At 41.3% G+C, this 16755-nt stretch overlaps 1 protein-coding gene across 5 annotated transcripts in view; it reads left to right on the forward strand.

Annotated features, from left to right (window-relative positions):
- Window positions 1–16755, forward strand: part of pcbp4 (poly(rC) binding protein 4) — a 47577-nt gene that overhangs the window by 20103 nt on the left and 10719 nt on the right. For all 5 annotated transcript variants that reach the window (XM_043708494.2, XM_087994521.1, XM_043708496.2 and 2 more), the window contains exons 5-11: window positions 516–632; window positions 1301–1432; window positions 2617–2745; window positions 4513–4587; window positions 7152–7193; window positions 8742–8817; window positions 9653–9705. In XM_043708494.2, the coding sequence (XP_043564429.1) occupies window positions 516–632; window positions 1301–1432; window positions 2617–2745; window positions 4513–4587; window positions 7152–7193; window positions 8742–8817; window positions 9653–9705 (624 nt within the window). The remainder of the gene's footprint in view (window positions 1–515; window positions 633–1300; window positions 1433–2616; window positions 2746–4512; window positions 4588–7151; window positions 7194–8741; window positions 8818–9652; window positions 9706–16755) is intronic.

The following is a 16755-nucleotide window of genomic DNA, read 5'->3' on the forward strand; positions in this document are numbered from 1 at the left end:
CCATGAGGGTACAGATTGCAAACCTCTTGTTGCTGGTAGTGCAGTGTTAGTCCTGGGCTGCTAGGTCTGTTGCATATTGTAGAGCAGCAGTGCTACACTTCAAGATGTAGGGCACCCTCTCTGGACATAAGACTTCTCGTCACCTGATATATGCACTGGTTAATCCTATCAATGTTAGCATGAAAATGGGTTTGTTGGGGTAAGGCCAGAGGAACTAACCCCCCCTTTATTGGTTCTCACTACCTGATTTAGATTGTCTTTTCATAACTACTTGGCTCGTGACCACCAACTTTTAACCAAAGATTTTAAATAAAGATAATTTTAAATAGAATAACAGATGTCGGGGAGTGCCTTTGCAAATTCTGACTTGAAGTTGGAATATTGTAATGGATACCAAAATGTGAGCTACAGGCTAGAGGAATTGGAATTACTTACCTGGAAGTGAGTCACAAGCTGGGATATTGTTTACTTTACACTGTTTATCCAGGTACATGTGTCCTGTTTCTTTTCTGTAGAGCAGTGCCCGTATCAATGTATCTGAAGGCTCATGTCCTGAACGCATCATCACGATCACTGGCTCAATGGAGGCTGTCTTCAAAGCATTCACAATGATCACAGGCAAACTTGAGGAGGTATGTGCACATTGTGTGTTGTCGTGTGAAGCAACCTGCAGAGTGGCTGGAATAGTGAGATGCAGAGGGTCTAGGACGTATGGACCTCTGCATGGGCTAACTAATTTAAACTGTGTGAACTGTGGATTCTGTATGAAGTGCAGATTTTTTAGTGTGTCGCTCAAAGAATGGCAGTTTGAGTCGCGTTTTGAAGTTTTCATGTGTGCATGGAACAGAACTGGTTCTCATATGCTATCCCTCATTGTCCTCTTTTCCTTCCTGTCTTGTTTTGGCTTTCAGAAGTTCAAATTTTGTAACTCTGATCTTTAAATCCCTCTATTTCTCTGTAACCCCTGCCACTCTGCTGAATTCTGTACTTTAAACTTCTATTTAAATGTAGACTTTTTCTTTCAGGTTTTATTTTAACAGCAGATGTCACATGCCATAGAATTGCCTCCTTATCTCTTTTGTTTATTCTTTCTATTACAACCCCCTCTAAATGACCATCTCGATCCAAGTTTACAGTAACATTCTGGAAAAGTCTTTGCAATTATGTGAATCACTTAATTATTGCACAAATCCAATACTAAGTATCAGCTGTTTTTCCAGTCCTTCCCTCCTTCAATGCCAATGAGCCATTGTTGCTAACCTTGTACACCATGATAGTTCTGTCTATCCTTTGGTTCCAGGATCTCAGTACATCCAGCATGAGTGATATTGCAAGGAGCAAGCCCCCTGTAACACTACGCCTGGTGATTCCTGCAAGTCAGTGTGGCTCGCTGATAGGAAAGGGAGGGTCTAAGATCAAGGAGATCAGAGAGGTGAGTCATTTGGGTAGTTTGTTGACCAGCACCAAATGTAGGAATCTGGCTGTAGCTGAGGACTGCTCATTTCTAGTTCTGTGCCGTCAAAGCAATTACAGAGGATTTGTTCCGTACTGATACTCCGTAAACTGATGCCAAGTCTAATAATAACTGGGTGCCAAGCAGACACAATATGAGAAAGAGATTGTAAGACACAAAAGTAATAGCAAAAGCTTAGTGTGATGTAACTGAAATTATATATTGAAGAAGACCTGGATTGTTTAAGTCTCTCACCTTTTAGAATGACCATGTTGATTTCATTGTCAGTCTAAAAGGTGAGAGGCGTAACAAACAATCCAGGTCTTTTTCAATATATAATTTGTTACATCACACTGTAAGGTTTTGTTATAAATTGTGTCTTACAATCTTATTCTCCACAGCCACCTGATGAAGGAGCAGCGCTCCAAAAGCCAGTTCTTCCAAATAAACTTGTTGGACTATAATCTGGTGTTGTGTGATTTTTTAACTTTGGATATCTCTGTCTAACACCGGCGTCTCTAATTCAGGTAGAAAATAACACAAGGGCATCAGAATGAACCAGATTATTGCTGCTCTCCCCATCTCCTTCATTGAGATTTAAGGGGAGTATTAAGAGGTGTCAAAATCATGGGTTCATGAGTAAGTAAGGAAAAAATATTCACTGTTGGTTTGAAGCAGAGGACCCACTCTTCAAAAGAAGCAGGGTGGAGTTCAGAATTTTTACCCAGGAGTTGCTATCTGGATTTAATTTCCTGAAAGGGTGGTGGAAGCGGATTCAATAATTTACAGATGTGAATTAGATATGGAAAGGGAAGAGATGCAATGGGAAAAGTGTTGGTGTAATTAAATAGTTGTATCAAAGAGTCAGTGCTGGTATCGTGGACCAAGTGGTTTGCTTCAGTGCTGTCAGATTCTTTGACTGCTGCCTGATACAGGGTGACAGTTCTGTTCTCCCATTTCCCAAGAGGGTCCAAGAAATTAATTCAGGATCTGTTACTGGTAGAAATGAGGAGTTGACACCAGAGCCCATTAAAAGGAGAGAGCAATGTGAGATTTGCTGAATCAAAATACCGAGATTGCTGTTCCTGCCAGCCCAATATTCTGATGTGTGTTTGTGTTAGAATGTTTGTTTTTAAAAGAGCTCAATTTTCTTGTTTCTACAGTCTACTGGAGCTCAGGTCCAGGTAGCTGGAGACTTGCTGCCGAACTCGACTGAGCGTGCAGTCACCATCTCTGGGACCCAGGATGCCATCATTCATTGCATCAGGCAGATCTGTGCAGTTATTCTGGAGGTAAAATCATATCTTGGAATTGGACAGGACAGCACTGGTTTGTGGCAGAAGCCTCCTGCTTGCTGACCTGGGCGATCTTTAGGAAGTCGTGCAACATTGCAATTGTCTTGTGCTTCTAGGTATTTTAACTTTTGGGAAGGAGAAGCCCTAAAGAATGGGAAACCGTTTGAAGTGTTATGTACCTGTTCTGTGACTGGTGTGTTTAGGACAGCATGGAAGAACCTTGCTCTGTCTAACTCTGTGCTGTTAAATGTTCCAAGAGTATTTGATAGAACAGTGCAGAAAGAGGTTTACTGTATCAAACACATTGCTGTACGTGACTTGGGAGTGTTTGGGGACAGTGTAGAGGCAGCTTTACCTTCAGTTTAAGAGTAGAGGGAAGTTTACTTTGCAATATGGTGCTATATCTGCAAGGGAGTGTTTGCTGTTACTTGGTGCCTGATCTTGTTGTGTTCTATTCCCAGCAGTAATATTACTGGTGGAGTGAAACTTCCCTTTAGTTTGGGAATTTAAAGGGCTGAAATAATCTTGGTCTGTAAAAACAATGGAATGGTTAAGAAGATGAATTGAGTGGAACTTTCTACAAGCTGAGGCCAGGTCAGAGAAGTATCAAATACAATATAAATTAAGTCATTACATACGAATTGCTGATAGACCAATTTTTGGCACAGCGCACAAAGATTCAAAACTGATATACAGATACCTAACTTTCTCTTTTAAAAACCTATGGGTTGGAGGAGAAAGGGTTGAAGAAAGATACAGCTGGAAAAGAATGAACTGGTGTCAGACTGCAGTGACTTCTGATTCTGGTTATTGTTGGAATGCAGTTGGAATTCTGTACCTTCAACTTGAGGAGAATGAAGAGAAAACTCAGAACTGAGGTGGCAATGACTTAAAGAAAGACTAATAGACAGATGGGAAAGATTGCAAGATGTAGGAGCAGAATGAGGCCCTTTGACCATCACATCTGTTCCATCATTTGATCAGGGCTGATGAATTTTTCAACCCCATTCTCCTATCTTCTCCCCATAACCTTTGATTCCCTTACTAATCAACAATCTACCTCTGTCTTAAATATGCTCATTGCCACAGATGGCTGCAGAAGCCAAGTCCACAGATTCATCACCCTTGGCTGGAGAGGTTTCTCCTCATCTCAGTTCTGGAAGGTAGTCCTGATGAAATTAAGTTTTGGAAGCTGGAGTTGGGAAAGATGTTACCTCTGAAATAAAGTACTGTTTTCAGTGTGAAGCCCTGTCTGCTTTGAAAAGAGTTCTTAAGCTTGGGTCTTTCTAGATAGTTCCTTGCTGGGGTAAAAGGTGGCTTTGAGACAAAATTAGCTTTAGTAATGGAGGAACTGCAGACTGAAACTGCTAAGAACCTATTTGAGACTAGACTAAAGCCAACATGTTGCAAAATGCAGATATTTCTACATTAGAATGAGCCAATCTCTGGTGCTGTGCCTGGAAGGTAAACACCTACAGGCAGGCTTGAGGCCTGTGTCCTCTTATTCTGTTGAAATCTTTGCATGGTGACAGGGATCACTGCCTTTTTCATGGTCTATATGACTGAGGGTGGTGTTGCTCTGTGGTCGAGTTTATACAAGAGGTGGATAGATTTTTGAACACTAAGGCATTGAGGTCTACTGAATACATGAACAAAGTGTTGAGGTAGGAGATTAAATGCAAAACAGGCTGATGGGGCCAAATGGCCACCACCTGTTTTTGTGCTGTTATGGTACTAATTATTGTTTTTTTTTGTTCTGTGTAGTCTCCACCCAAGGGTGCCACTATTCCCTACCGTCCCAGTCTTGGACCTGGACCAGTTGTGTTCTCCGGTGGGCAGGTAAGTACGACTGGCACTTGACCACCAACTCCTGGTCTACGCATGTACCCATTTCTTCTTCCCTTACTAACAACAAAGTAACCTGTGGTGTCACCTGGAGTCAACTTGAAAGGTGACCAGATATATCTCAGTGGACTCCCCCTTCCTTTTTAAGACAGAACTCAGGTGCTGCCTAGGCAAGAGGTTCATGCCTTGACGCAAGATATTGGGGCACAAACCTTGATCAGGTCAAGTTTGAGCATGAGGGAATAGCTGCAGCAGGTACTGATGGCATAGTCACTCATGCACAAGTTTGGGATCTACACAGGTTCAGCAAATGAAGTGGGATTTGACTAGTCTCTTGGATGATCATCCTTTAACTGAGGCAGAGTGATCAATCCAAGATCGGTTGAAAAACTTCAATTTTTGATAGGCGAACCTTATTTTGCATTTGTATGAAAATCCCTCTCTGCTTTGAGGTGTTGACCTTTTTTAAATAGCCAGAGTAATAGTTGAATTTAGGCTTCAATTTTTATTCTTAATCTGTACAGTTGTGTAATCATGTTCAGACATCATTGAAATTGTGTTTGCCCTGGAACTGACTCCAGTGTAAGATTTCCACTCTGAGTAGTGTACCAAGTCTGCTGGCTTCCTTCTGATTCTGTGAAAAATGAGTGTCACCTGATACTGAATCATCAGGTATCTAACCTCACTCTGTGGGCTAAGATTTGTTGTGTGCTCTGCACTTGCAATGCTCAATTTGTAAAGCTGGGGCTTAAGTGGCATCTATTGGAGCGGGGGCTTTTTCAATAAGTGCTTTAAGTAAACTGTTTGTATGATGGCCAATTCACTTGTTTTGTAGTTTAATTGGAATCCCTTCCTTGAGAGTTGAGACTTTAGGGAACAAACAGAAGCTGGAGAAGTAGGGTGAATTAAAATGAGCAATTTAATTTGAAGTGTTGACTCACTTTAATGAGCAATTTAATTTGAAGTGTTTGAGGCGGTTTTTTGCCACTCTGATTACTCTCCTATTGCAACTGAATTTTGTGCTTTAAATATAAAGCTACCTGCTGGTCCGTACTGTTGCATTTGACAGTGCCAGGTTACTTTCATGCTCTGACCTAATGCCCCTCACAACTATGGATGAACGGTAGTGGTATTGAAAAACACATTCAGAATTGCAAGGTTTGTGAAGGTTTGTAGCTCAGGTTGAGGTTTAGGGTGTAGGTTTGCTCACTGAGCTGTAGGTTTGATATCCAGACGTTTCATTACCTGGCTTGGTAACATCATCAGTGGCGACCTCCAAGTGAAGCGAAGCTGTTGTCTCCTGCTTTCTATTTATATCTTTCTCCTGAATAGGGTTCCTGGGGTTTGTGGTGATGTCATTTCCTGTTTGTTTTCTGAGGGGTTGATAGACGGTATCTAGATCTATATGTTTGTTTATGGCGTTGTGGTTGGAGTGCCAGGCCTTTAGGAATTCTCTGGCATGTCTTTGCTTAGCCTGTCCCAGGATAGATGTGTTGTCCCAGTCGAAATGGTGGTTTTTTTTCATCCATGTGTAGGGCTACGAGGGAGTGAGGGTCGTGTCTTTTTGTGGCTAGCTGGTGTTCGTGTATCCTGGTGGCTAACTTTCTTCCTATTTGTCCTATGTAGTGTTTGTCACAGTCCTTGCATGGAATTTTGTAGATGATGGTTTTGTTCATGGGTTGTACTGGGTCTTTAAGTTTGTTAGTTTTTGAGAGTGTTGGTGGGTTTGTGTGCTACTAGGATTCAGAGGGGTCTTAGTAGTCTGGCTGTCATTTCTGAAATGACTTTGTATGGTAAGGTGGTTCGGGTTTCTGGCTGTGTTTGGTCTGCTTGTCATGGTTTGTTCTTGAGGAATCTGCGCACAAACCCCAGGAATCCCATCCAGGAGAAAGATATAAATAGAAAGCAGGAGACAACAGCTTCACTTCACTTGGAGGTCGCCACTGATGATGTTACCTAGCCAGGTAATGAAACATCTGGATATAAAACCTACAGCTCAGCGAGCAAACCTACACCCTACATATTCAGAATGTTAGGACATCTACAGGAAATACCTTTTGAAATGTAGAGTTTTGTGCAGTATAGGATGTTTGATTTGTCTATTTGCACATGACAATATCTAATAAACAACAAATGTGTTAATGAGCGCATAATTTGCTTCTGAATCCTTCTCTGCTCTTGAATCCACAAATAGAGGGCAAATAGAACTTGCTTTAAGGTATGAACTGAAAGACAACACCTTCAACAGTACAGCACTCGGAACAGTACTGGAATGTTTAGATTTGTTTTAACCAGTTCTCTAGAGTGGGACTTGAATTTTTATACTGCCAACTAAAGTTGTGCTGTGTAAGATTTTTATTTATGCCACACTGACCTGAGTTCTACATTTTCATTTAAAGTATAAGAGTCAGCTGTGCCTCAGTTTTTCTGGTAACTTTCAGAGCTTTTGGGGTGATGAGGGACACGAGCCCCTTAATTCTGGCTAGATTGCTGATTCTATCATAGCTGTTAGGAAGACATATTCAAACAGTGCTTTATTCTGTAAAATTCTCTTTCAGGCCTACACTGTCCAGGGGCAGTTTGCAGTCCCTCATCCAGATGTAAGTGAAATTCAAATAATTGTAGCTTATTGTACAGAAAACTTTGTATTGAGAACCAGCTGGGAATGAGGATCTGCTCAATTAGTTGTCCCTTCCCCTCTCTCCATGGGGCCTTTGGGCTCTCAATTTAAACATGGAGCTTCAAACTACTCATTGTGGGTGAATACACAGCCCTAACCCTTTCCTGGACAGTGTATTTGTCCATTCAGTCATTGAGCAAGCTGCTGCTGGGTCTGCTGCACGTCTGATCAAGGAAGTGATCAAGCATTTATCTTGTTAACTAATCTCTTCGTAGGATGATCAATCATATTTTGTACTCTTCTGTACGCACGAGTGCACACTTGTTTGTGTTTGCTGTCAATTATCCTGAGAACCAGGATGGTCATCTTGGGTGATGTCAAGATTTGTGACTTCCTTCCACAGTTGAATAGTCTCATTCATTGCCAGTAGTCTCCTTTTAGCCTCTGGCATCCAGAGTGAGCCAGCAAATTAAGGGAAGGCCGGCATCAAGAGAAAAAAAAATCCACACAATGCTGTCCTTTTGAGGAGTGAATTCCATGGGCCCACGCTTTCATTCACAAGCCCTGTCAAATCAAATCCCTGCTTTCTTTCCTCTACAGCTGAACACCATTCCCAAAATGACAATTTGTCACAAGCTTTCATCTTTGAATAAAGATTTCTATTGAAAGGACCGAGCAGAGGAGGAAGGGCAGCCCAGATAGTTGGACACTTGATGCTTTTATAATTGGGCTGTTTTTATTTGGACTCTGGCACACTGCTTTCTCTGAATCAGAGACAAGCTTCTAGAATCCTGCAGCAACTAGACTTAAAAAAAAAATCAAATATCATGCTTTGGCATTTGAGCCTGAGGGCTGAATTTGTATCTGGTATGGGCTAGGAGTCTCCACTGCATGGCTTTTAAGGGTCTCTTGTGGAATGAGTTTGATGGATTCAGCCCACTGTCACAATACTGCTTTTCATTGCCAGATGGCACGGAGAATCCTGATTGGCTCTGTTGTCAATTCCTATACTAGCAAAGAAAAAAATACTTCAGTGACTAGGCCTGAGGCCTCTTTATTGGTTAGAATAGAGAGAGGATTGAGCAGGAAAAAGTCCACGGTTTAAAATATCTTAGTTAATTTTAATAATTGGTTATTCCATCTTGTACTGGAGTTCACTAAGATCGGTTAGCTGACTAACCGGAATAGCCTAAGTGGGTACTGTTGCAGGGAGTGTTTCTTGATGCCACATCTCCGAGAGCCCACTAAAAAAACCAGACACATCAGCTTTAAATGGAGCAGTAACATCCTCCTGGCCCCCATCCCGCTGCCACCACCTGGGCAGGCATATTGGTCCCCTCCTGTTTCAAATGCTGGGAGCCTATCTCTCTCTCGGGATTCATTGTGCACCCATTCTTTGTGCAAAGCGGTAATGGTGTTGAGTCGGTAATGCATGTGTTTAAAAAGTTTGATAATGAGATAGTTGCAAGCTGTGCATGCTACAATCATGATGCTACTTTTAATGGTTGGTATTTGGTTGATGTTGCAGCTCTCCAAACTTCACCAGCTGGCTGCACAGCATGCTTCCTTCAACACCGTAAACCAGTCATCCTCTTCATTTACAGGTATGTATTAAAAATGGGTGTGTGGGTGGTAACTGTCCTGACAGCACTGAGTATTAGAGTGGAATTCTAACAGTATTGTTAGTACAGAGCATTGGAGAGAGTGGGGCAGTAATTGTCCTCTAGTACAAGTATTATTGAGTGTGGGATAAAAGCTGTCCTGACAATGCAGAATGTTAGAGATATAGTAAATGTTTTAACGGTTCTGTGTAAAACTTGGCATTTAAGACAGACTATAGATGTATTAGTGTAAAATTATTCAAAATATTGTTAAAGTTTTTTTAGTTATGCTGATGGGTTATCTGGTAGAATGGGATTGGGCGTTAATGGATGAATGAGAAATAGTTGTTAGGAGCTATGTGGAGTTGAAGGGCTTCTTAAATCCAAAGACCTTTTAAAGAGTCCTTTGTTACGAATGTGGGGTGCATTGTATGTGGCCAGTTTTTGGTGACAGTGCCTTAAAACTCTTTTGCCCTTATTATTTCTGACAATGAGGCTGGTGGAGAACCTTGGAGGTTGCAAGTCTGCAGCTCGGTGGAAATGTTGATGGGTTGTTAAGATTTGAGTTCTGTCAATTTACTGTGAGCTAGGAAAACCTAGCTGAATTTGAATCTTTCCTCTGGCCATTAAATAGATTTGTGTTCTGCCACTGATGGATTGAAACTGCGCTGCATCCTTCTTTTGAGTGGTGTGTCTAAATAATTTCTGTTTCTTCCTGTCTGCTCCCTGTTCCTACTTAGCTTTCACTTTCTGTCACACGTTTGCATGCTCTCATTCTGTGTATGGCTGCATTTTCCTTTGTCCATAGCATTAATTGGTTACTACTTTCCTCCTGCAGGTTTGGACAACAGTGGTCAGGCTACATCTCAGGAGCTATTGGTTCCAAATGATGTAAGTAATCATAAAATCTAAGGAAAAGGAAATAACACATTTCAGCCCCTCAAACTCTGCATTTGTTGTATTCTGCAATTGTTCGTGGAGTATGACTGTCTATCCAAAAAGTTTCAGTCACTGGTTATGAGCTTTTGGGGTCCTTGCATGACTGATGGGCCTGGGGTTTTCCGTTCTTGGAATTGGTCCATGGCTCTGCATTCAGTAAAATCATGACTGTTGTGATTGGTTGTGATCTTAACTCCACTTTCTTGCCCTTTCACTCATTTCCTTATTGATCAAAAAATTTACCTAACACTGATATTTGATGACTTAGCTTCCATCGCTTATTGGAGAAGTGAATTTCAAGGACTAACGTCCTCAGAACAATTCATCCTCATCTTTGTCTTTAAGGGGTTATCCTATATTCTGAAACCATTTCCATAGTTCCAAATACCTTGACAAAAGGAAAGATCATATTCACATCTACCCTGTCGAACCCTTTAATAAACTCTTGTATTTAAATAAGACCACCACTCATTCTTATCTCCACTGAGTAAAGGCCCAACCTGCTAAACTTTCCCTCAAAACAAGTCCCTTCATCCTAGGAATTGGTCCTGGTGAACCTGCTGAGTTGCATCCAAGTCTTTTGCTTCCTCAAGAAAGAAACCAAAACTGTGCACAGTAAACCATGTGTCCACAACATTCTCGTTGCCTTGCTATACTGACATATACTTTTTTTCTGATAGACTCGCAAGGACATCCAGGTTTCTCTCTTGATTGATATAATCTTCCATTTAAATAATAATTATTAGCTTTTCTGTTGTTCTTATCAAAGTAACCAGTTCATTTGGAAAGAAGGAAAGAACTCCAGCAGAGAATCGGGAGAGCAAGAAGGGGTCATGAAATGACTGTGGCAAGTAGGGTTAAACAGAATCCCAAGGCATTCTGTACACTTAAAAACAAGAGGGTAACTAGGGAGAGGGTAGGACCACTCCACGATAAAGGAGGCAACTTCTGCTTGGAGGCAGAGGATGTGGGCGAGATCCTAAATGAGTACTTTGCATCAGTATTTTCCCAGGAGAACAATATGGAGGACTGTGAAATTATTGTGGCGCATGATATACTAGAGCATTTTGAGATCAAGAAAGAAGTGGTGTTGAGTCTCTTGAAATGCATTAAGGTGGATAAGTCCCCCAGGGCCCCACGCTGTTTATTGGGAGAGGTAAGAAGAGATAGCTTCGGCCTTGACCAAGACCTTTGTGTCATCGTTAGCCATGGGAGAGATCCTGGAGGACTGGCGAGTAGCTAGTATTCCTTTGTTCAAGAATGGGAATAGGGATAACCCAGGAAACTGTAGACTGGTGAATCTCTCGTTGGTGGTTGGGAAGCTATTGGAGAGAATCCTGAGGGATAGGATTTATGCACATTTGGAAAAGCATGGCCTAATTAGGGACAGTCGTCATGGCTTTGTGTAGCGTAGGTCATGTCTTACTAACTTGTTTGAATTTTTTGAGGTGATGAAGATGATCGTTGAGGGTAGAAGAATGGGTGCTGTCTATATGAATTTTACTAAGGCTTTCAACAAGGTGTTCCTCATGTAGGCTCATCCAGAAGATCAAGATGCGTAGTGACTTGGCCGCTCAGATTCAGAATTGGCTTGCCTACAGAAAGCAGAGGGTAGTGGTGGAAAGGTGTTTTTCTGGCTGGAGGTACATAATGAGTGGTGTTCAGCAGGAATCTGTACTGGGACCCATGCTGTTTGTGACTTATATAAATGACTTCGATGAAAACGTAGACAGGTGGGTGAGTAACTTTGCCGATGACTCGAAGATCAGTGGAGTTGTGGCTAGCATGGAAGGTTGTCAAAGGATACAATGGGATATAGATCAGTGGCAGATATGGCAGATGGAGTTTAATCCAGGCAACTGAGGTATTGCACTTTGGGAGATCAAATGTTAAGGAAAAATATACAGTTAATGACAACATTGATGTACAAAGCGATCTTGGTGTTCAAGTCCATAGCTCCCTGAAAGTGGCCATGCAACTAGGTTGTGGTAAAGGAGGCATATAGCATGCTTGCCTTTATTGGTCGGGGCAGGATGTCATGCTGCAGCTTTGTAAGGCTTTGGTTAAGCTGCAGTTAAACTATTGTGTTCGATTCTGGTCATATTACACATGAAGAAGAAGAAGAATGAGGACTTTGGGGTGGATGCATAAGAGGTTTACCATGATGCTGCCGAGATTAGAGGGATTGAGCTATAAGGAGAAGCTGGAAAAATTAGCCTTTCTATGGAGTGGATAGGCTAAGAGGAGACTTGATAGAAGTCTGTAAAATTGAGATGTATTGATAGGGTTGACAGTCAGAATCTTTTTCTCAGATGAAATGTTTAATACTAGGGGGTATGCGTTTAAGCTGAGAGGGGGAAACGTTCAAAGGAGATATGAAGAGCAAGTTTTTTTTGTGGTGATGTCTGGGGCACACTGTCAAGAATGGTAGTGGAGTCAGATACAATAAGGACGTTTTTAAGGGGCTTTTAGTTGAGCACATGAATATGCAAGGAATGGACGAATATGGACCCTGAAGGGCAGGCAGAAGGGATTAGTCTAATTTGGATCATGTTACGTGGAACATTGTGGGCTGAAGGGGCCATTCCTGTGCTATGTACTGTTCTATGGTCTATGTCATAGAGTCATACAGCATGGAAACGGACCCTTCTGTCCAACTCACCCATGCTGACCAGATATCCCAACCCAATCTAGTCCCACCTGCCAGCACCCGGCATGTATCCCTCCAAACTCTTCCTATTCATATAACCATTCAGATGCTTTTTAAATATTGCAATTGTACTAGCCTCCACCACATCCTCTGGCAGCTCATTTCATACATGTACCACCCTCTGCGAGAAAACGTTGCCCCATAGGTCTCTTGTATCTTTCCCCTCTTCCCCCTAAACCACACCCTCTAGTTCTGAACTCTGCCACTCCAGGGAAAAATACTTTGTCTATTTATCCTATCCGTGCCCCTCATGATTTTGTAAACCTCTATAAGGTCACCCCTCAGCCTCTGACGCTCCAGGGAAAACAACCCTCGCCTATTCAACCTCTCCCTATAGCTCAAAGCCTCCACCCCTGGCAACGTCCTTGTAAATCTTTTCTGAACCCTGTCAAGTTTCACAACATCTTTCCAATAGGGAGGAAACCAGAATTGCACGCAATATTCCAACAGTGGCCTAGCTAATGTCCTGCACAGCTGCAACAGCTGACCTCCCAACCCCTGTTCTCAATACTCTGACCAATAAAGAAAAGCATACCAAACACCACCTTCACTATCCTATCTACCTGCGACTCCACTTTCAAGGAGCTATGAACCTGCACTCCAAGGTCTCTTTGTTCAGCAACACTCCCTAAGACCTTACCATTAAGTGTATAAGTCCTGCTAAGATTTGCTTTCCCAAAATGCAGCACCTCCCATTTATCTAAATTAAACTCCAGCTGCCACTTCTCAGCCCATTGGCCCATCTGATCAAGATCCTGTTGCAATCTGAAGTAACCTTCTTTGCTGTCCACTACACCTCTAATTTTGGTGTAATCAGCAAACTTACTAACTATACCTCTTACGCTCACATCCAAGTCACTTATATAAATGATGAAAAGTAGTGGACCCAGCACCAATCCTTGTGGCACTCCACTCGTCACAGGCCTCCAGTCTTCAATACGACCCTCCATCACCACCCTCTGTTTTCTATCTTTCAACCAATTCTGCATCCAAATAGCTAGTTCTCCCTGTATTCTGAGATCGAAACCTGTTTACCAGTCTCCCATGGAGAACCTTGTCGAACGCCTTACTGAAATCCATATAGATTGCATCTACCGGTCTTCTCTCATCAATCATCTTTTTGTTACTTGTTCAAAAAACGCAATCAAGTTTGTGAGACATGAATTCCCACACACAAAGCCATGTTGACTATCCCTAATCAGTCCTTGCCATTTCAAATATATGTACAACCTGTCCCCTGAGGATTCCCTCCAACAACTTACCCACCACCAATGTCAGGCTCACTGGTCTATAGTTGGCTATAGACTGGCTTGTCCTTACCATCCTTCTTAAACAGTGGCACCATGTTACTCAACCTCCAGTCTTCCAGCACCTCACCTCTGACTATCCATGATACAAATATCTCAGTAAGAGGTCCAGCAATTACTTCCCTAGCCTCCCACAGAGTTCTAAGGTACACCTGATCAGGTCCTGGGGATTTATCCACTTTTATGCGTTTCAAGACATCCAGCACTTCCTCCTCTGTAATATGGATGTCAAGACGTCACCATCTATTTCTCTCCATTCTATATCTCCCATGTACTTTCCCACAGTAAACATTGATGCAAAATACTCGTTTAGTATCTCCCCCATCTCCTGTTGCTCCACACAAAGGCCGCCTTGCTGATCTTTGAGGGGCCATATTCTCTCCCTAGTTACCCTTTTGATCTTAATGTATTTGTAAAAACGCTTTGGATTCTCCTTAACTCTACTTGCCAAAGCTATCTCATGTCTCCTTTTTGCCCTCCTGATTTCTGTCTTAAGTATGTTCCTGCCTTTCTACTTTTCTAAGCATTCACTAGATCTATCCTGTCTATACCTGACATATGCTTCCTTCTTTTTCTTTAGTCATCCAGCATTCCCTATACCTACCAGCCTTCCCTTTTCACCCTGGCAGGAATATACTTTCTCTGGATTCTTGTTATCTCATTTTTGAAGGCTTCCCAATTTCCAGCCGTCCCTTTACCTGTGAACATCTGCCCCCAATCAGCCTTTGAAAATTCTTGCCTAATACTGTTCAAAATTGGCTTTTCTCCATTTTAGAACTTCAGCTTTTAGATCTGGTCTATCCTTTTGCATCACCATTTTAAAATTAATAGAATTATGGTCACTGGCCCCAAAGTGCTCCCCTACTGACGCCTCAGCCACCTGCCCTGCCTTATTTCCCAAGAGTAGGTCAGGTTTTACACCTTCTCTAGTAGGTACATGCACATACTGACTCTCAAAATCTTCTTGTAAAATCTTAACACATTCCTCTCCATCTAAATCCTTAACACTATGGCAGTCCCAGTCTATGTTTGGAAAGTTAAAATCCCCTGCCATAACTACCCTACTATTCTTACAGGTAACCGAGATCTCCTCGTCTATTAATACAATCCCAATAAGGTGATCATCCCTTTCTTTCTTCTCAGTTCCACCCAAATAACTTACCTGGATGTATTTCCGGGAATATCCTCCCTCAGTACAGCGGTAATGCTATCCGTTATCAAAAATACACTCCCCTTCTTCTCTTGCCTCCCTTTCTGTCATTCCTGTAGCATTTGTATCCTGGAACATTAAGCTGCCAGCCTTGTCCATCCCTGAGCCATGTTTCTATAATTGCTATGATATCCCAGTCCCGTGTTCCTAACCATGCCCTGAGTTCATCTGTGTTTCCTGTTAGGCCTCTTGCGTTGTATTCTATCTAGAGTCCTTTTCAGAACCTTTGTATCTTCATAACTTCCTATCTATATAACATCAGCAAATTTTGTCTGTAGTCCATTCTGTTGCTTCAGTCAAGTCACTGATATAGATTGAAAATAGTTCAGGTACCAATACTGATACATGACATTCCACTCCTTTGCCCATCTGAGCATTGCCAATTATTCCTGAGTCTGAATCCTGTAAGTTTGCCAATCCCCCCTCTATTTTAAAATATCATCCCAATAGCATGAGCTCTTGATCGGTAAGTTTTTTTTTATTTGATCACTTTTTTTATTCTTATCAAATACCTTTTGGAAATTCTAAAACATTTGTATCCACCCTACTACTTACAGTCAACTGTATTAACTGCTGAATATGATTTCCCTTTCTCACAATCATATTGACTCTGATATGTTTCATAATTTTCTAAATACCTTGCTACTCCCTTCCCCTTAATTGAATTTCGACATGCTATCTCTCTTCTTTCTTGAATTGAGGTGTTAATATTTGGTTCTAATTGACTGGGACTGGTCCAGAATTTGGAGAATTTTGGAAGATTACAACTGATCCTTTACAAAATTTGCAACCTCTTCCTTCAAACCTTTTAAGATTCATGTCACAAGACTTGGAAGGCTTCTTAGTCCCATTATTTTTATTGTATTTTTTTCTCTGGTGATCATTAATTAAGTTCCTTCTTCCATTTTTGCCTCTTGATTTTCTACAATTTTGTTGCTTTGTGTCTTACTATGCTAACAGATGCAAAATATTTGTTCAAAGGTTCTGCTATTCTCTTGTTTTTCAATTGTTAATTCCCAAATCTCCCCCTCTTAAGGGACCAACACACTCTTTTTAATAATCTTGTGAATGCTTTTACTGTATTTTTTACATTTCATTTGTTTTTGTCTTGTACTTCAATTTCGCACTTTAAGTAATTCTCTACTAATTTCTTAAATTTTGCCGAAGAATGCTGCCAATTTTTGTAGCATGCTGCATCTTTTGATTTGACACCATCCTTGATCTTAATTAATGGCGGATGATGCACCTTTTTCATAAGTTTTCTTTCCCAATGGAATATATCTTTGAGATTTAAAAAGTTTTCCTTAAATATTTAACTGCTTCTCTGCTGTCTTTTTATTTTTCCAATTTATTTTCCCAATCTACTTCAGCCAACTCTATCTTCATACCATGTAATTGCTTTTATTTAAATCTAAGACACTTGCTTCAGATCGACTTTTAACACTTTTGAACTGAATGTGAAATTCTACCATGTTATGATCATTCTTACCTAGAAGATCCTTTTACAATGAGGTCATTAGTGCTTTCATAGAGCACATTATCAGGCCTAAAATAGCCTCTTAATGGTTGGTTCCAGCACACATCATTTTAAATAATTATCTGAAATAACTGTGTAAACTCCTTCTCCAAGCTGTGTTTGCCAATTTGACTCCTCCAATTTGTCTTCATAAGACCATGTTATTTCTTGATGTATGTGCTATCCAACAGTGTAGTAATGGGGCCTACAAATACTATCAATGAATTTACTACTTGACTGTAACAATACTGTATCTTGA

Source organism: Chiloscyllium plagiosum, unplaced genomic scaffold (assembly GCF_037043375.1).
Source record: "Chiloscyllium plagiosum isolate Xiang-an unplaced genomic scaffold, Cpla_swu_hap1 HiC_scaffold_14, whole genome shotgun sequence".
NCBI lineage: Eukaryota > Metazoa > Chordata > Chondrichthyes > Orectolobiformes > Hemiscylliidae > Chiloscyllium > Chiloscyllium plagiosum.